We start from the raw sequence: 20,612 nt of genomic DNA, 5'->3' as shown, positions 1-20,612 counted from the left end.
GTGAGAAAGTGGTCTAAATTTATATCGTCAACAAACGTGACTCAAGGAGACATAATCACAGCCTATAAATATCTCCCAAGCAACAATATACGTGGTGAATAAAGTAAGTGAATTATGCATAACCTTAGGTCCAGGTCACTTCTCTTTGTCCAGTTGTCTATGGAAGGCAGCGCTTCACACCTGAGCTGCAGCCGCCCCCAGGAATTAAGACAGTCAAGGAGACCTTAAGGCTGGGGGCTGCCAGAGACACCCAGGTGCTGGGTTAAAAAGAGAACCACGGGGAAGGGCTTCTTGTGCTCTCCAACACCGAGAATTACATGGTGATCTAGTCACATCTTTCACTCGAGTATTTATATTTCTCCCTTACCTTTGAAGAGGAGCGATAAAGAATAGAACCAAATCCAAAAAAGCTGTCAGTTACTGCACTCCTTGATTGAAAAAGAAAACAGACCATGAACAATCTAGTACGAGACGGTACAAAGTGCTCTGCTTTGACATCAGGAGACAGCATGGCACCAAAACTCATGAAAAGCAGACGAATTTGCAAAGTCAAAGACCCTGGATCAGGGTTCCGATCTCCAAGCTGTCCAGAGCCTGCTGTGCTCCAGGGTCCTCATGGCCGCAAGGTGATCGTGATTGTCTTACCTTGTAAATCACAGTCCAGGCACTAAAGCATTTTTAAAACTACTGAGAGCTTCCCACAGGCAAGTTATTACTAATTATAACCATTACTAGGACTCTGTCAGATGCTATGCTTCAAAAACACCACTTTCCCCAGATCTTTTTTTTTTTACATGATGGTTTTTCCCCATTTAAAATTTCCTAGATTTTCTGACTCAGTCTCATAAGCTCTTTAAACTGCCAGTCATTTCAAAAGACCTGTCTGGTCCCAGCGCTGGCAGCAGCCTAAATAAACTGTTGGAGTTGCAGCAGAAACGACCCTGGGCAGACCCCTGCAGTGTGAAATAGCCCTGGCAGAGTGACCTTGAAAACATCAGGAGCCTTCTAACCACAACGTGCTCAATTCATCCACAGACCAATCCAAATCCCAGCAATTTTTTTCCATTGTCTTTCCAATGACAATTTTTCTAGCCTTGTAGAGAACCTACCTGCATTTTGTTTGAGACCATTTTTTTTATTGCTTTTAGAGAGGAAGACAGCAACATTGATGTGAGAGAAATATCGATTGGCCCCCTCCTGTACATTCTGGGGACGCGAATCAAACCTGAAACCTGGGTAAGTGCCCTGACCTGGAATTGAACCCCCAACGTTTTTCTCATGGGAGGACGCTCCAACCAACTGAATGACGCATTCATTTCTTATGCAGGGAGAGAGGTTGGAATCTTTGACAATCATATATTTTGTCCCTAAATGGGCAATGGTTCCTCATTAACATGACAAAGACTCAGAGTTGTGCCTCAAGCTCGCTGGCATCTTATGTAGATGAGATGTTCATAGCACCATTTACTGCATTGCTTGGATTCTAAAGGCTGCTTGCAAGGACCAGGGTCTGCCAGCCATGAACTGATCCCTGAAGTCGGGACAGGTAGTGCTCAGAGGAGAGTGGAGAGTGTCCAGCTGAAAAACACAAATATTTTCTAAGGGACTCTTTGGGGTTTGATTTTGAGCTCATAGCAATGGCAGTCTAGTGCTTCTCCGATGGTCTTCTCCCCGGTACATACCCCAGGAGCATTTCAACTGAAACTGTCTTTGTGATATAATATCACCCCCAGGAAGTGACAGACTTTTGCTTCTTACTACAATGAAAAAATCGAATAGACTTTGAAACAATACCTATACATGCATGCACACATAATATGTGAAAGCTTTTGGAATTTTCTCCATTACAACTGCGAAGTTTATTTGAAAACCACAAATCAGGATGCAGGTGTTGTCTGGGCTGACAGGCTATGAGGAGAAATTAGCAGAGCTTCAGCTCCTACTAAATGCATTCCTGAGTTGGAATTTGCCAGACCCGCAATATTAACATAGAATTATGGAAATTGGAAACAAAAAGCTGGAGTCTACTGGGAATGACAGGCTCGAGATGAACTCAGCTGGAAAATTTGGCTAACTGAAAGTGACATCCTTTGTGCTGGAATTTTTCTATCTGAAAGCTTTAAAGAGGCTGTAATTATTTTGAGTTTTCAATTCAGTCCTTTCAGAATAAGCCTTTTATTTTCTTCATTTCTCTGTACCTTTCTTCCGCGTGAATGCAGGTGCTTGCCAAGCGCTGAAGTGGTAAATTCAAACTGGTTTTATACATATATCTATTTTCAGGGAATGGAAAGCAACGCGACTTTTGCATCTTCTATGCCAGGAAAAACAAAGGAGTATTTGTACATCAAAAGCTTTATATTGTGCACAGGCTCAAAATTCCTGAGCCTAAATAAATCACCTAATGAGAAACGGCTGATTAAGGCCAATGCATCATTTCTTGCCCCATTAGTACTTTTTCTGTACCATGAATCCAAGAAATGCAAGAACTTAGACTTACCTTGTAGCTTTTGGGTCCCAAATCACAATGTCAGCATCTGATCCTACAGCTATTTTTCCTTTTCTTGGATAGAGATTAAAGATTTTAGCTGCGTTTGTGCTGGTAACGGCCACAAATCGGTTTTCATCCATTTTACCACTGTGCTGCAAAACCATTCAAGGAAGAAAATACATTTGTGCTCATGATCAATATTTTAAAACCTGTCAATCAAAGTACAAAATGCATATCTCTGAGAACCACATAGAACTGCATCTAATTTCTTTTTTAAAAAGTTTTTATCCTCATGCAAGGATATGCTCACTGATTTTAGAGAGAGGGCAAGGGAGGAAGAGAGGAGGAGAAACATTAGTGCCAGAGAGAAACATTGATTGATTGCCTCTTTTCAAAAATATTCACTTAAAAAAATGTGCACTATTTCTTCATCCTTCCCAGAATCACATAGACAACTGCTAAATGGCAGCAATGGTATTTCCAATTCTCCTTTACAGTTTACCACCACCACCTACTACACTTACGATGCGGCTTATTCACTGCAGACCCAAGATGCACGAGCGATCGTGCAGACATTAGACAGAACACTATGGAGTTGAGGAAAGATAGACGCTTAAATCAGGTGGCAGCACTTTTTGAAAGAGAAAGAATCAGCTCAAGAGTTTGCATTTTGTGAAATTAACTTTACATGATTTGACAATCATGAACAGTCTAGCACAAGAGATTTTAAATGGGCAGACACTGGAGGGCTGTGATGCCACTAAAATTATTATTATTTTTTTGATGTTGGGAGTTTATCTCTACAAACATGTACATGGTAAAAGCATCCTTAAGGTTTATTTCATTATCCAAGCATCCTTATTTAAAACAAAATTAAGGACTGTGTTCTGAAACTAGTATTCCCATAGGTATATCATCTTAAGTTTCAGAAGATAACACGGGCCCTGGCTCAGTGGAGTGAGTGCCAGCTTATAAACTGAAAGGTCGCTGGTTTGATTCCTGGTCAGGGCATGTGCCTGGGCTGCAGGGCCAGGTCTCCAGTTGGGGGCATGTGAGAGGCAACCAGTTCAGGGGGGTCCAAACTTTTGTCATCTCTGCACCACACTGGAAAAAGAAGAGTTGCCTTGGGCCACACGTTAAATACATTGTGACATGTAGTCACAAAAAAAATTATAATGTTTTAAGTAAATTTACGATTTTGTGTTGGGCTGCCTTCACAGCCATCCTGGGCTGCAGGTTGGACACCCTGCCAGATGGATGCTTCTCCTGCACATCGATGTTTCTCTCCCTCTCTTTCTTTTTCCCTTCCCCTCTATAAATACATAAATAAATAACTAAATAAATAAACGAATAAATAAATAAAATCTTAAAAAATTTATTTAAAAACAAAAGAAACAAGGGAATAACATTGATTTTTGTATGTTATTAAGACCTATTTAATTACTTTAAAGAAGTTTACATACTCAGGAAATGCAAGAGATTATGAAAATCTGTGGTAATGAAGATATTCATCATAATAACACAAGTTTGAAGGGAAAGGATGGACTGTTACCAAGAAAATCTGAGAAGAGAGAGAAGAGAAGTCATCTGGGTTGGTTAGAGCTTGGGTAGAGGACAAGGGGTGAAGAGAATTATTACTAGAAGACAGCTATAGAGATGTTTTAAAGATTATATATATATTGTTGTTGTTGTTGTTCAAACACCACCCTATAAGTGAGTAATGGAGAAAACGAAAGGGTTTAGGGAGGACAGCGGCATGAGCACACCTCCATTTCTGAAAGGTGACTCTGGTCCAGGGGCAGAGACTAGATCGCAGCAAGAAAGACTCGAGGCCAGGGCACCAGCCGCAGACAGGACTGCAGTTGTCCACACGACAGATGGGCCTCGGGCAGAGTGGCAGACATGGAGATGGAAATGAGGAGGCATTGTGGAAATAAAATTGACAATAGCCGGATCTGGATATTGACAATAACTGGATCTGGGTTAGAAGTACATGGTATGTGTAGGGGATTCTGAGAAATGAGACGTGATTAACGTGTCACCTAAGGGGGGGGGGTTGCTACGAGATGGGTGCAAACAGTGTGGTAACGGGGCCTCTCCGGTCTCACGGGAAGATGTCTCCTGCTAACCTTTACAATTACTCAGGTCAACCAGCCAGACCGGTTAATGTATGAATGTTTAGCTATTTGATTCTTCTCCGTCCTTAGGAAGAAATTTTTAAATCATGAGACTTTTAAAAATCTTTTTTTAGACTTTAAATTTTTACTTATGTGCCCTCATACAACTGTTTTAAAAATAGGACATCTAAGGGTTCTTAAAAAGGGACATCTACAAATATTTCATTAAAAAGGGGTTAAAACGGAATAAAATTCCTTCATGTATTTTCAATCATTCCAAGACTTTATATCAATGACACACAAGGGGCTGGGATTCAAGAACATAAGAGACCAAAGGCTTCAGGAGTCTACACTGACACCCAGTCTGAAGTTGTCTCCTAATGTGTGTGGAATGGTGCAATGCGTCCTCCAAACCAAACCACGCAGAAAAGACAATTATGTCTTAGTATTGTCCTGGGGCATGGGGCGGTGGTGATGATGGTGTGGAGTCCCAGTCTCCACCACAGTAAAAGCCACCAAAAAGCTTCTCTATGAAGGTTTAAGGCACACTTATCCTTAACAGACTGGATCAAAGAGGTAGGCAGAGCAGGCTGGATCTTGCGAAACTCACCACGCCTTTTTCCCATATTACTGACATCCGGTCCTCGACACCATTCACCCCATTAGGAATCTTAGTAAAATCATCTTTCCCAAGAGCTTTCTGGCAGGTGTTGAAGGTGCAGTTGTCCGTCCCCGTGGTGGTTAGATCACCACTGTAAAAGAAAAACACACCAGAGGGATGGGAGGGAGTGAGCAGGCAGAGTGGGTTGGGAGGATGCTACCGTAACTTTCCTTAATCTCCCGACTCCCATCTCAGCTAAGGGCAGGAAACTGCAGTGGGAAAGGAGCAGCTTTTTCAAGGACACATTTCACCCGCCCCCATCCCTAGTCTAGGAGGCGCTTTTGGAGGACACTCACACGAAGCGTGATGATACATTCTAGGCTCACTTTCATTACTTATGGGTTCTGTGATTACAAGCTTGTTCGATGTTCAATTTCTCATCTAGAAATTGATAATTATATGTACTTGATAACAGTTATGTCAGGGTCCCAGGCAATAATTCAAGTGAAAATTCCTTGTGAGTAGAGCGCTATACGGAGGCATGCCGTGGTGATCCACATGAACAGAGACAAGGCCTCCAGGGCAGCCCCTGGCCAGCTGGGAACCCTGAGGGCAGCAGAGACATGACCTTGGCTGAGGATGTTGATGTCACTGGTGACAGGAATCCTGCTTTGACTTCTGAATAATCTTGAGGATGTAGGAGTGTGAAGGAAGGAGGAAGGAGGAAAGGGCAAGTGAACTCTTGTATAGTCTGTTCTGAAAAACTCTTTGTTAACGTGGGTATGGGAGTCTGTGAATGGGGAGTGATAGGATGTCCATGAATGGTGTAATTCTAAAAAAAAATGATCATAATATCCCAGTCAGTAATGTCTCTGAAAATAGTTTGGATGGCCTTTTGTGGGGACAAATTACTTAAGGGTAGGATTTCACCTTCCCCCCCTGCAATGACGCTGCCCTCCATTACAACCTCATATACCTGGACAACAGGTGCTTCTGGCTCCCAGGTTATATCAGCACAGGAAAAAAGTCAAGAACATTCTGAACAATAGAAATAAAGTGTAGTGATGAGACCTGATTGTAGGCAACAAGAGATGGGAAAGACCAGGAAAAAAAACCAGGAAAGAGTAAAGTTTCAGCAAAAAGAATTTGATTTCTTTAGCTCCAGGAGAGATTTTTGAGAATATATCATAAGATAATGAAGCCAATGCTTGTAGGTCTCCACATGAGGGACAGGGTCCAGCGCCTGTCAGGGCAAGGAGAGCAGAATACTGAGAAGTCAACAGAAGGTGATGGTAAGACAAGGTCTCCTGCACTCAAACTCGAGGCTCAGAAAGCACCTTATTTTGGCAAAACACTTCATGATCATCTGCTGAATGATTACTTAGCCAACAGATTCATGAGGTAGTCAGGAGTCGAAGGGTCCGGTCTCAGGGGCGGTCCCATGACGTGGTGGGCTGCATGGCGCCAGTCTCTGCTCCAGTAGTGCGTGCCGTCGGTGCCCAGGCTCGCAGCGATGGGCTCTCCGTAGACCACCTGCCCTGGGAAGTTCGGAGGAAGAGCTCAGCGCCTTAGTTTGCCCTTAAAATGTAGAACCATTTGACACACACATAAATACTGGTCTTTTCTGTCTTTGTAAATGACAATAAGAATCCTAAACCCTTTGTGAGTAGGATTTAAAAACAAAAACTACCCTTTTACTAAGTTCCAGTGTGCATTGCGTGTTAGGGTAGATGATTGTCCCCACTCACTGAGACCAGACTTGGCCCCATGATTTACTTTGGCTGATTAAACATGAATGGAAGTGACGTGTGCTGCTTCCAAGCAGGGGTTGTTAGAGCCACAATAAGTTCTTTCATCCCCATTTCCCTCTGTCATGAGACCAGCCAAGGCTGCCCCTTCAGCTGTGCCTCAGACTGAAGAGAATATGGAGCAGAGGTGGAGCCAACCCCTGATGGGCATGAGCATGAACGAGAAGTGAGTCTCTGTAGTCATCAGCCACGGCTGCTGCAGAGTCATTTGTTACTGCAGTGTGACCTGGCAAAAGCTGGCTGACACATGTGCCATTCTAGTGGAATTTTCTCAAAAGCCTACCTGGGCAATGCTATTATTACCTCCACTAAAAGGTGAGGGTAGAGCTTGTGGGGTTAAATCACTTCTCTACAGTTTCATCACATGCATGCGATGTAGACCCAGTGCAGGAGGCAGGACTGGAGACCAGGCAATGTGACTCCAGAGGCCCTAACTTCTGTGCTGTCCTGTTCTGATGACAATCACCATACGGTCATGTGGAGTTTTCAACCTCAGTATCTCTGCTGCAAGTAGATCACCTTTTCCCACCCTTAAGAAAAAGAAAAAAACTGCCTCTAAAAACATTCAAGTAAAAGAACACTCAGATAAAATTGTAGCCAGAAATGCATATTTAAAAAATCATGCAAATGAGGCCATCAAACACACACACAATGTTAGAAAAGTTAATAGTGCAAGTGAATTTGCATTTAAAATGAGAATCCCATCTCTGATTAGCATTTTTCAGAATAACAGATTCCCTGGCATCCTCCGATCGCATCCAAGTAATCACAAAGGGGAGTGCACAGCAAAGAGAGGCTGGCGCACCAAATTAGTTCACTCTAGTAAATCAGATGTCAGATTTTAGTTAAAATCCTGATATATGACTGTGATTAACTGATTTCCACAGGGAGTACTGACAGTGGATGGCCACCAGCTGCCTGAGTCATCTTAAATCGGAATGTATCACCCCGTTACCTCCCAGATCATTTCTCCCCCAAACTAGCCGCTGTCTTCTAGCCGGTCTAGGAATTTGAAAAGCCAGGAAAGCAAGGCCTATGGAAGCCTAACAAACGCTCCTTCTGAAGTAGCCAAGGATCAGACCACGGTCAATAAAAGTCACCCCCAGGGACCTGGCCACTGCTAAGATCCTTCGCTCTCATGATATGCACCCATTAGACCAATGCTACCCCCCTCTCCCTGCTTGTTACTGATCCCAGTCTCCGAAAAGGGGAAATACCATTACTATCTCTTTCTGATGTGTGCAACAACAAGTTGTTCTTTTCATATAAACTATGAGGTGATGTGTTAATTATTGGAGAGACAACAGGATGGACACTATTTTATTTGCAGGTACGAAGAGGCCTTTCTATTCCAAGAGAGCCTCTCACAGATGCTCCAACAATGAGAAACTCAAACTCGATGAGCAATCACTTAGCAAGCTGCCGGCTCAGGAGTTTCCATGGTGCTTCATCACAGAGGAAAGGTCCTTATCACACGTTCTATTCCATCATTTGGCCCATCGAGGTGATAGGGGAATACTGTTCCAAAAGTTCTACCATTTTAATAGTGTTCAGGAAAAATGGAAAGTGTCAGCATCTACCAGGACCCTGCCAGGACTTTGGTGAAGCCAGATAACGGGCAATTTCATCAGAAGGGCTTAGCTTCTTTAAAATGGGACAGGCACTCTTTGGTATAGACCACAAGCTCTTGGTTAGCTGGGCTATTTTTAACAGTCTCTCCATTAAGCATCTGTAAATATCAAAACATTGAAAAATGAAAGAGTAAAAATTCTTAACGGCTCTTCTCCTTTTTACCAATGGATCTAAGATATTTTCGAAGGACTAAACAGCATGCAAGAGGTAAGAAGGGGAAAGAAAAAAAAGGGCCTGGATAATCCATAAGTTAGAGGCTCAAACTACACAATTCTGCATAATTGCGGATTTTGTTAGATTTGGACTGAAAGATAACTAATACACGTATAGCACTCTATAGTTTGCAAATATAGTTGGAAAGTCGTATGTCTCACTTGACCTTCATGGCAACCCTCATGCTGCTTCGACAATCAGCTGACACTCAGTGAGGCTAACTAAAGTGCCCAAGACACTGGGGTAGTGAGTGGCGCACCAGAATTAAAATCCTAGTATTCTGCTAAGATATCATGTGTATGCTCTGTGTAACTAGGAAAAATCTCATTTTTCATTTCTTGGTAAAGAGCGTTTTTTTAAAGATTGTATTTATTTACTTTTAGAGAGAAGGGAAGGGAGGGAGAGAGGAGGCAACAGCAATATGTGAGAGATATATCGATCTGTTGCCTCTTGCACCAACTGGTGACCTGGCCTGCAACCCAGGCCTGTGCCCTGACTGGGAATCAAACTGGTGACCTCTTGGTTCGGAGGCTGGTGCTCAATCCATGGAGCCACACCAGCCCAGGCAAGAGCATTTACTTTTATTTTTTCTTTTTCTTTTCTTGTTCTTTTTTTAATTGAATTTATTGGGGCGACACTGGTTAATAAAACCATATGCATGCCAAGTGTACAACTCTGTTAAACATCGTCTGCACACTGCATCGTCTGCACTCACCACCCAAAGTCAAGTGTCTTTCTACCACCATTATCCCCCCTTTGCTGCTTCCACCCCCCCCCACTCTCACCCCTCCTCCGCTCTGTCAATCCCACACTGTTGTTTTCTGCGTCTGTTGTTTGTTTGTTTTAGTTAATCCCTTTACCTCTTTCACAGAGATCCCAATAATCCTCCCCTCTGACAGCCACCAGTTTGCTCTATGTAAGTCCGTTTCTATTTTGTTTGGTAGTTTATTTTGTTCATTTGATTCCACATATGAGTGAAATCTTATGGCGTTTGTCTTTCTCTGACTGACTTATTTCACTTAGCATAGTACTCTCCAGGTCCATCCATGCTGTCACCAAGGGTAAGGTTTCCTTCTTTTCTATGGTCGAATAGTATTCTATTGTGTAAATGCAATACAGCGTTTTTATCCACTCCTCTACGGATGGGCACTTGGGCTGCTTCCAAATCTTGGCTATTGTAAATAACACTGTAAGAGCATGTATTTTTAAATGTTTAAGTCGACCACAAACTATATGTGGATGTGGCTGAGCAATTTTCCAGTTTCACTTGCTGGTTTCATTTACTACTCTTAGCAGGTCGGTAATGAAAAGCGCTCTATCTGATCCCGTCTAGTTCCGCTCGATTACATTCCAGACCCGGTGGTTTCACAGCTCTCGGGAGATAGGACGTCCTCACCATTAATCTCCCACTATCTCAGCAAGTTTTGCATTATGTTGTATCCTGTCCACCGGTACATGTTCTCTCCTTCTTCCTCCACCCTTTGGCTCAAAACCAAAAAAAAAAAAAACCCCAAAACCAAAACAACACAAAATCTTCAACTCTACACTTATGATGCAATCTCCCACTTACAGGAATTTTGCCATGTGGGAATTCTAAAGATTTTTCAAATAATGAAACATGTGAAAACAATCTAAACTCCCTCCTGGCCAGATAGCCCATTAATTAAATGAGAGTGACAGAGCGGATGTTCGCACCTCGTCTGGATCTGGAAGCAGCACTTAATCAAGTCCTGAGAGCTGTCGGACAAGGTCAGAGAGGCGGAGAAGCTGGCGAAGGTGCCAGGAGTGGAAGCAGTGGTTACCACAGGGAAAGCCAAACACATTGACAAAAATAATTTGTCCTAGCTTGAAGGGTCTGTTTTGATTTAAAACAGTACATTTACAAAGGAGGACGATCACTGAGAAGGAAAATACACAGAAGCAACATAATAGAGTAGATCAACCAAGTTCGGGTTCAAATCCTGATTTTGCTCATTTTTAGTTGGTGACCTTGGGCAAAATGAGTCCTTACTCTTAGTCTCAGTTTTTCTCATCTATGAAATGGGATCACAATGTCCCTCTAGTGTGGCAATTTTAAGAGGATCAAGTAAATTAACGTATTTGAAGGTATCTAGCATCTTCCTGGAATCCAAGAGTCACTTCACAATTTTGACTGAATTGTGTCCCTTGCCAAAATTCCAATGTTTAAGCTGTAACACCCCCCCCATATCTCAGAATGTGACTTTATTTGGAAATAGGGTCCTTTACAGAATCATTATGTTACGACGAGGTCATTAATATGAATTTAATCCAATAATCACTCAGGGGTCCTTATGCAAAGAGGACATTTGGACACAGACGCACACAGGGAGATGACTATGAGGAGACACAGGGAGAAGACAGTCACCGAGAAAACGAGGACAGAGGTCTGGAGTGCGTCCTTTCCTCACTGTCCTCAGAGAGAACCAACCCTGCTGACACTTTTATCCCAGGCTTCGGGAGCCCAGAATTGTGAGAAAACACATTTCTGTTGTTTAAACCCCCAGGTCTTGAGGACAAGCAGCCCCAGCAAACTGATAGTATCAAAAATTGTAAGTCTCTCCTTGCAAATTTGCGGTTTAGAATTTTGGGTGCAGCCACCACAAAATCTAAAGACAGGCATGGTTAAACATCACCCGTTTTAGGACTGCACTGGGGGAGATAGTGAATGCTTTCCATTTAATATGTTCTTGATCATTTCCATCCCTTGCATGTGTTTTTCTTTTAATAATGGTTTAAAAAAATAAAATGATGATAGTGCTTTAAATAAAAATTGTAAATATGAGGCCAAAAACCAAAACTGGTTAAATGTAATCGTGATATTCATATTCCTCAACTTTGTAAACTGGTTTCTCCTTTAATAAAGTGCAGAGTAACCAGAAATGTAGGCTTTGGAGTCATGCGAACTTGAGCTTGAATTCCAGGGTTAGCACTTACTACTAAAGTGATCTTGGGCTTAATTTGCTGAACTTTCCAAAGTCTCAATTTCATAAGTCACAAACAGTGATAAAATTTAGTGTGAAGCATTGCTATGACAATTAAAATGACAATGTATATTAAAACACACTGCGGAGATAATAAAACCTGAAATAAGACAAGCTATTCAAACATGTGCCAGGCACATCTTAAGCACTGAACAGACAATGTGGGTTGTTACAATCATTGACCCTCACGTCACTACCTTTTGGCTGCATAGTTGGCAATTCGGCAATACAATCAAACAGTAGCCTTGTATATCCAGATAACTACAATAGAGGCATTTAATAATTGGATATCTTTCGTGCCTGCAGGAACAGTGAGTCCGAAGCTGTACTATGCATCTGGATCACCTGTGCTCTATCATATTCCGATTCAGTGGGTCCGGGATGCGGTCCAGGGCTGTGTGTTTCCCATGAGCTCTCAGGGGATGTTGGTGCTGCCTTCTAGGGACCGCCCTTTGAGTGGCAAAGCCCCGGATGATAGAATGGCCTGGCAAAGGTATTTACAGATAGAAAATATTCATATTATAAATGTTTCTTATGTAAACAAGATGACAATAGGTTTGTACTGCTTGTTAGTGTTCAGAAATGATGCTAGATAATACACTAGTGCAGACAGGGTAAATGAGTCTTCTGTGAAGGGTGTGGTCTGGAGCTCTGGGCACTCTGTACCCTCAGGGACGTGCCCTTGGGCTGGCTGGTGGTTCTCCCTGTTCAACCCTCCCCTGCTCTCGGGTTCCTGTTTGATCACATGCCTTGATCACCTGCCAGGGATCACATGCCAGTCTGTGAAATCTGTCAGGTTAATTTACTCTGAGAGATCTGCTACCTCTTTGACAATTGTGCATTAGCATATTCTCACAAGTACTGTTATAATAAATCTGACTCACCTAGGACATGTAGGGGTGACATTTTAAATATTCCATGCCCATAATCCCTTTGTAAAGGAATTTAGCAACATCCAAAATGTACATTGAATTTGTCCTTTGAACCTGCTGTCCTACTTCTAGGACTCCATCCTGACGTAGAATCTTGTGGTGGGTGGAACAGTGGTGCCCCAAAGATGTCCCACGTCCTAACCCTCATCCATCCCTTGGGAAGAAGTCACTTTACATGGTGAATGTGGCTTTCACAGTTGTCATTAAATTATGGACATTGAGACAGAGAAATTATCCTGGATTAATTAAGTGGGCTCAAGGTCACCCATGGGAGCTTAAAGAAGAGGAGAGAGGCCGAAGGGGAGATCGGAATAAGGTGATGTTCTCCACCCACCGTGGCTGGCTTTTAAGATAAAGGAAGGGGACATACCAAGAAACTGGTTCATACCAAGAAATTCGTATCTTCTCCAGAAACTAGAAAAAGCAAGGAAAGGGCTCCTGCCCAGAGCCCCCGGAAGGAACACAGCCTGCTGACACCTTGGTTTTGGCTCATGAGACCAGACTCCTGACCTCTAGGACTACCCAACAGGAAAACTGTGTCGCTTCAAGCCACCAAGTTTGTGTAGCCTTGTTAGACAGCAGCAGAAATCTGACTCACCTTCCACAAATAGGAAATAGCGCACGCATAAGGCCATCGCTGTGGTTCTGTTCGTAACAGCTTGAAGTTTGGGAACAACCCAATGCCCATCATCAGAGACTAGCTGAACAACTACAGTGGCATATTCTCCACCAGTAAAACAGAATGAGGGGAGTCTCTGTTCCTAATGTTAGCTGACCATTAGGACATATTTTGAATGTGAAAAAGCAAGATACAGAACACTATGTATGGTACTTTACCTTCCATGTAGAAAAGATAGAGAAGTAAAAATATTATAGATATTCTATTTTTTTTCACCAAGAGAAACACTATAAAGATAAACTAGAAACAAATTAATAAAATGATTACTTCTCTGAGAATATTTAGTATATAATTTTGACTTTTGGACCATGTAATGTTTTACATATTCAAAAATAAAATTAAACTGTAAAATTATTTAAAATTAAATGAAAATGCTTACACTGGAGTTTCTGCCTATGAAACCTTCCCGAGACTTTTACTTCACTCCTAATGGAATTCTACCCCAAAGCAAATCAAATACCCAAGATCAAGAAACTGTTTCCTGGCAGAACTGTCAAAATTGTAACTTGCTGGTGGGCTACAATTGACCATTTCTGCTGAATTTGCTGTTCCTTAAATCATTTTCTGACATTATGGACCTGACAAGCGGTAATAGTACATGACTGAACAAAGCAAATAATTAGAGAGCAGCCCATTCCATAGGGTTGGCAACAGTGCCATCTGGTGGCAAAAACCTAATGCTGTAACTTGAAAACGGCAGAATTTTCTTTTTGAAGTGTTGCACTCTTTTAACTGAAATTACATTACATGTGGAGTGGAGGTGGGGGTTGCAACCAGAAATGGCTGGTAGCAAGTCCTTATCAACTCCTGTGTGAAACCGAGTTTACTCGTAACACAAGATATTTTTGGACTGCCATGCATTTGGCCAGCTTTTCCTCTAGGGAGCAAGCCCCGCCTTTCCCTGCCCCCTCCTCCCCCACCCTACTAACCCTAACCTGACTTTACCTTTGCATTCTCTCTCCTAAACTCCAAGGCCCTCCTTTTGTTTCTGTGACTTGTTTCCTGAGCCTACACAGCCCAGTCTACTACCTCTGTGACTCTCTAAATACATTTTCTCTGATGATTTGGTAAAAATTGAAGAATGCATTCCTTTGGAGCAAAATCCTTATTGGAACTTCATGCAACAAAAGCCAATTTTGAAAAATGTATTTTTGTGTCAATTATAGACATGCTAAATCTATTTTCATGGTTTTTTATAATCTATATTATAAAGATGCAGCCCATTTCAGTTTAAACAAACAGCCAGGATGATTTATGAGAGGGTATCTGATTATTCCGGTTTCTAAAAGGGAGATGATAGAAACTGCTAGCACATCCCAAGAGGGTCTAAAGTCATCAAATAAAATGTACCTTAACTGGTTTTCTTCCTTCCTCAACCAGTACGAATGAATGAAAATTATTTCTGTACCCAATTTGTATCAAAAATCAATGTTCTCTTTCTTTTATCATGACCATTTACATATTCAATTGAACTAAAGAAGTGAGGCAATCAAGCAATTTGGGGTAAAAATACCTTTGGTTTTAAAGTTGTAACATAATTGTCATAAAAATATCATTTGGATAATTGCTTCAATTGTACTAACACCCAAGTTGTTATGAGACAAACCAATGCATTAAAATTTTTTTTTTTGAAATTTCAAAACCTGCTACACACCCTGCGCCACTCTGATTCGGACTCTGGGAGGGATAGTGGAGATGCCAAAGAGATGGAGAAGCTTCTTTAAAGTTGACCGGAGAGGCTGCCTTTGTTCATCGGGTTAGGAAATGGGCCACTAGTGGTATTCAGGGTGGGATCTGTGGCTCGAGGGAATGGCTTGAAGTTCCAAGGACGATGAGAACATAACCGGAAGGAGGAGATGCAGGCGCGAAGGTGAACACAAGGGAGAACAGAAACAGACCCGTGTAAGGATGGAAGAGAGAAAGGGAAGGATGGTAGGGGAGGATGATCAGTTGTGGACGTTCACGGGCCACTTTCTCATTAACAAAAGACAGACTGCAGGTATTTCACCTTACTCTCTAGCCAACGCAGAGTTATAAGTGAGGGTGTGGTTCAGGAATTACCATCTCTCCTTGCATCCGCTATCACCTTTGCCGAGGACTTGCTCATCACATGCACGACGTACAGAGGGCATCTGGCGGCGCTGGCGATGGTGATGGCTCTCAGGGTGGCCTCGGCCTCCACCGCTTCTGGGCGGCACAGCTCGTGGCCCTCGGGGCCCGTTATCCCCAACGCCAACATCTTCTTCTCTCCCTGCAAAGGCAGCAGGAACACACACATGTGCAAGGAACACTTACTAATGATAAAGGCCGTTATCATACTGCAAAAGAAATACACAGACCGACTTTCAGATCGATCAGGTATAGGTGTGTGTGCGTGTATTTGGTAAAAATAAATTTAATTCTCTGATGGTGTGTGTTCATTTTTCAAAGACATATTTCACAATTAAATTATTTTGATTGAAAAGATGAAAATAATAAGAGGTTAGTTCTAATCATTCTTTGAAAAGCAGTGTTTACATTTAAGACTTATGATGGTTCAAAACAAAACAAAATAAAACAAAGCAAAAATATGAGAATCCCCAGTATTAGATCTTGGTTGAAGTGATTCACGGTAATATATTATGTAGTTAATTCTACTTGTTACTGAGTCAGTCTTCTCCGCTCTCTCCTCCCACCCACTGAATGGTTTTGGACCAGGCATTTCCGCTCTCCAGTCGGTTCCCTCTTTCTGACTAAAAAGGAAGAAGTCAAGGCCACGAGTAGGAAAATGGCGTGCCCTGTGTCCCACAGCTGGCAAGTGGGAGAGTCAAGTGTAGACCCTGGTCTGTTTGAGTTCACAGCTCACGCTCTCCGCCCTTCATCCTCCACTGCCACTCGGCCATGAGCCTCCATCTCTGACTTTAATGGGAACTGAGCCCAGGGAGGGAAAAGATCAACTAATGTAAAGGGTACGAGACAGCTCTTTAAATCTTGCAGATGGTGCACCGTCCCCGCATTAAGGATGGAGCTCACACGAGAAACAAATATCATCTAGATTTCTCCAGAGCACTTTTCAATACCCAGTTTCTGAAAAGAGTGGAACTTTAAACAACTACCTAACACACTGCGTAAATCCTGGGGTCAAGCTGATGTCCGCACTCCGGCATTCCGAACCAGCAGCCTGAGCTGCCCCCGCCCGAAAAGTGCTGGGCTACCCAAAGAAACATATTTGTACTTTCTAATAAAACACGTATCTAATATAATAGCTGGTTTAGAAAAGGAAAATCCATATTCAAATGCATATACCACTTGAATAAAGCTCAGCGCACGGACTCAGCAAACAAAATTGTTTCCCAAACTCAAAAAAATTAGTTTCTTTCACTGCATTGCCTGAAGTTGACCTACTTAGGGCGAATCATCGTCACCTTAGAAAATTACGGTCGTTTTCATTCCTGCAGATTGGAGCTTTGGAAGGCAACTGTACCTCTGCGATCAGGTCTCCGTTTTCCGCGTGGACCTGAGCGATCGCGCCGACCTCCTTGCACCGAGAGAAGGCGGCATAGAGCTCCGCGTCTCCTACCATGTACACGTCTTTGTAGGCCATGAACATCTTGAAGGAGTTCACACCTTTTTCCTGGGTAAGGACTTTCATTTCTTCTTTAACCTAAGAGGAAATAACAACAAGAACGTGTCACTGTTTCATTTAAAGATAATTTCAGTATTTTTCAAAATGTTGCATTTGGAGAATTAAGAAAAATAAGGACAGCTTAACTCCGGATGAAAAGCAATTAAGGCCCCCTGAGCATTTCTTCCCGTTAGACCCCATTTCGTCTGCTGCTACGAGACTTTGAAATTATGGAAGAGTTCATAGTTTTCCCCAAAGTACTTGGCTTCTATACTTAGATATAAATTCTTAGCATTTATCTCCCAATATGAGGAAATTATTTTGTAAAGTAAAGATAAAGCCCTGTGGCAGCAACAGAAACAATAGTGTCCCTAGAAGGAATCAAAGCTCATGTGAGATAAAGGGCTTAGACTCAAATCGGAAACCCACAGGATGAGTGAGTTCCCAGAGAGGAAGTAGAGGGTGCAGATCTGCCCGTTGGTAGCTCCTAGACAGTGACAGATTCTGGACCGAGTCGAGTCCAGGAAGGCTGACGATCCCCAGCAAACCCCCAGAGGCTGGTGGGAGGCATGGGACAGATGCTCCCTCACAGCCCCCAGAAGGAACCAACCCTGCCCACACCTTGATCTTGGGCTTCTAGTCTCCAGAACTGTGAGAAAATAAATTCCTGTTGTTTAAGCCCCTGGTTTGTGGGACTTTGTTATAGCAGTCCCAGAAAACTAGTACACTTACTGAAGAAAATCTGTATTTTAACAATATTCACCGGGTAACCATTTCCAGATTAAAGTGTGAGAAGTGCTGGCAAGGGCAAACATCATCACTTCTGCTTCAGTAGAATTAAGAGGGGAGGGAGGGGGAGAGCAGAGACAAGGAAGACAGGAAGACCCTAAAATCACAGAAGAGATCAGGTGCATCACTCAGAATGGCATTTTTGGAGAAAAATTAACTTTAACTGTGGACTATGAACCTTGCTATTATATTTGCTGACCTATCTGTTGAAGACCGATGACTTATTTTATATTAACTTGATGTCTAAAGCCTCCCAATTTTTAGGGGGAGATGGAGGCATAAGTGACCCGGTAACGTCAAATAAAGTCACCCTTGTGCATTCTTCCTGGTAAGGAGATTTCTGATTGAAGTCCAATGTGGGAAAATCATGTTGATTTAAATCACAAGTAACAATGTATTCTAAATTTATATGGGGAGAAATGGACACACTTTAGCCTCTCTCAAAACTGTCTTCCTATCTCTACCATGGTATCGTTTCTGCCATGGCATCAGCAATTAGCAGGCGCGGAGGGTTGCTTTAAGCTGCATCACGAAATGATCTGAGCAGGTGGTGAGACCAGCAGAGCCGGCGAAAGCGCCAGGTCAGGAGAGGGCTGGGAGGAGGCCTTGAAAACGTTCCTGGTCTTTCCCTTCCTCTTTGGAGTGCACAGGTGGGTGGGCGGCAGGGGCCAAAAGTGGGGAATGGAGGCATCTAAATGGAAGTGTCCTCAGTTTTTCTCCAAAAATTCCACATCTCTAATTAAAGTCCTAGACTATGGAAAAATACCATTTACAAGATCAGGGCAGGTTGAAGTTGAGAGAAAGGGAGACCAGAACTTTAAAAAAAAAAATGACATGTCATGAATTAAATATTAGGAAAGTGTATGGTGAATTATTATGAAGCATTTTTGCTATTATCTGCATATGATTTAAAATTTTTTCATTAAAAAAATGACAATACTTCACAGGAATCAAAATTCAAAAAGTACGAAAGAACGTAGAGTCTCCCCGCACCCCCCCCCCCCAGCCTCGCAGCAGTTCCCTGTGTTTTGACGTGGCCCAATCTCTTGATCGTGCACAGAGCAAGGACTAGGGAACTAAATGGAGCAACCAGACCGCGAGGAGGCTCACCTGGTCACTCCACCATGTCACCGCCACGTGAAGGCTGTAGTCGCAGCAGACTTGGGGGTCCGCCCAGCTCCGCCAGGTCTCGAAGGCCTCGATGAGGGAGCTGCCTTTCCGAGGAATGGCAAAATCGATGATCATGGTGGTGCCCCCCGCCAGGGCGGCCTGGAAGCACACGAGGGTGTCAGCAGGTGAGACGTCAGCTTTCCGTTTAAGCCATTTATCTCCGTGAACAATGTGCATTTATTTGCCAGCACTTGGGTGCACTTGGTAGGCCCCGGAAACTGCCTTTAAAAGACCCAGAGGGGCGTACGCAGACTTTCCATAAACTAAAGTTTGAAGCCCTAGGACTAAGGACATAAAGAAGAAGTCACATGGAGCCTGGTAGGAGGGGTGGAGACGTGGAGTGGGCTGGTTCCACACCCACGGGTGGCATGGTGGATAAAAATCAGAAGACCTGTCTTGGCTGCGTAGGACCCCTCTGAGGGGGGGGCCCCCACCAGGACCCCCAGCTCAGAGTTCCAGTACCAGGGAGAGAAGTCCGCATGACTACTGGCTGTGAAGACCAGCAGGGATTGTGGCTCAGTGAGACGGGGGTAAGGGGGTGGGTGACTCTGATGGGGGTGACTGAGAGGGCGGCAGATGAGGGGACGGGAAAGGGGAGCACGAGTTCCGCGTGGAACATCCCGGTGGGAGTGGCTCGGGCACGTGTCTGACATACAGGCAGAACCGCACGCAGACCGGATGCTGAGCAGCAGTCAAGGGCAGGGGAAAGCCGAGGCAGCCACCCTGGAGAGCGTGCCAGGGGTCCCGGGCGTGGGAAGAGCAGCGAGACGTGACAACAGGAACCGCAAGAACACGCTCCAGAACATGCACGTAGCGTGAAAACAAGGCAGGACTGAGCCCAGGGAAACGAGCACAGTGGCTGCTTCTGCGTGACATGGTTTCACGTTGTTTCAATTTCCCTCCAGTTACATTTTATTTTCAGTTTTTGCTAAATCTTCTACAACAATGCATAACTTATGGAAGGAGAAAGGATGCTTTGCAGACGTACACATGTGCATGCCGTGTGGATAAGTACACAGACTGTTGATGGTCTCCTTACTAGACGAACATGTGTGATGGCCAAAGGCTCATTTTTCTAACACTACAGCAGATGGAAATTCCTGGGGCTCCAGTGTGAAAGCTCCTGAGTAAGATTTATCACAAACGCTCCACCTCCCTAATTAACGAGGAGCAGGACGGGGAGGGGCGGGAGCAGCCAGTTGTCTTTTCTCTGTTCCTGCTTGTTCTCTTTCTCTTGTCCACTTTTCCTGCCTCTCCTCACCCTCCCAATGGGGATGAACTTAGAGAAACTCTACTGCATGGGAGGAAGGCCTCAGCCAGCATGGGCAAATGGATAAAAAACGGAACCTGCCTTTTTCCAAACCATTGGGACATTAGCCACTAGCTCTAGGGATCTCAGCTGCTGCCCTGGGTCTCGGCAAACAGCTGCAGGCACTGTCTGGCCCGAGCTTCCTCTTGAACCTCTTGCTTCCTCTTCTGGTCTTTCTGGTGGCCCTGGGTCCTTTGGTTGCCCAAAGCTATCTCAGACCCCTGAATATTAGTTCGAGATCTGAAATGTTCCCTTCTTTAGACTCGAG

The 20,612-nt window shown here is 43.5% G+C and overlaps 1 protein-coding gene across 3 annotated transcripts in view; it reads right to left on the bottom strand.

The window, feature by feature from the left end:
* Positions 1–20,612, bottom strand: part of DPYS (dihydropyrimidinase) — a 69,749-nt gene that overhangs the window by 35,255 nt on the left and 13,882 nt on the right. For all 3 annotated transcript variants that reach the window (XM_037133367.2, XM_037133365.2, XM_037133366.2), the window contains exons 2-7: positions 18,976–19,134; positions 16,936–17,115; positions 15,534–15,723; positions 6,588–6,744; positions 5,216–5,357; positions 2,498–2,640 (exon numbers count right to left, since the gene is read on the bottom strand). In XM_037133367.2, coding sequence (XP_036989262.2) covers positions 2,498–2,640; positions 5,216–5,357; positions 6,588–6,744; positions 15,534–15,723; positions 16,936–17,115; positions 18,976–19,134 — 971 coding nt within the window. The remainder of the gene's footprint in view (positions 1–2,497; positions 2,641–5,215; positions 5,358–6,587; positions 6,745–15,533; positions 15,724–16,935; positions 17,116–18,975; positions 19,135–20,612) is intronic.

Source organism: Artibeus jamaicensis, unplaced genomic scaffold (genome assembly GCF_021234435.1).
Source record: "Artibeus jamaicensis isolate MK-2021 breed Jamaican fruit bat unplaced genomic scaffold, CSHL_Jam_final scaffold_916, whole genome shotgun sequence".
In the NCBI taxonomy this organism is placed as follows: Eukaryota; Metazoa; Chordata; class Mammalia; order Chiroptera; family Phyllostomidae; genus Artibeus; species Artibeus jamaicensis.
This window is presented reverse-complemented; position numbering and strand designations above follow the sequence as displayed.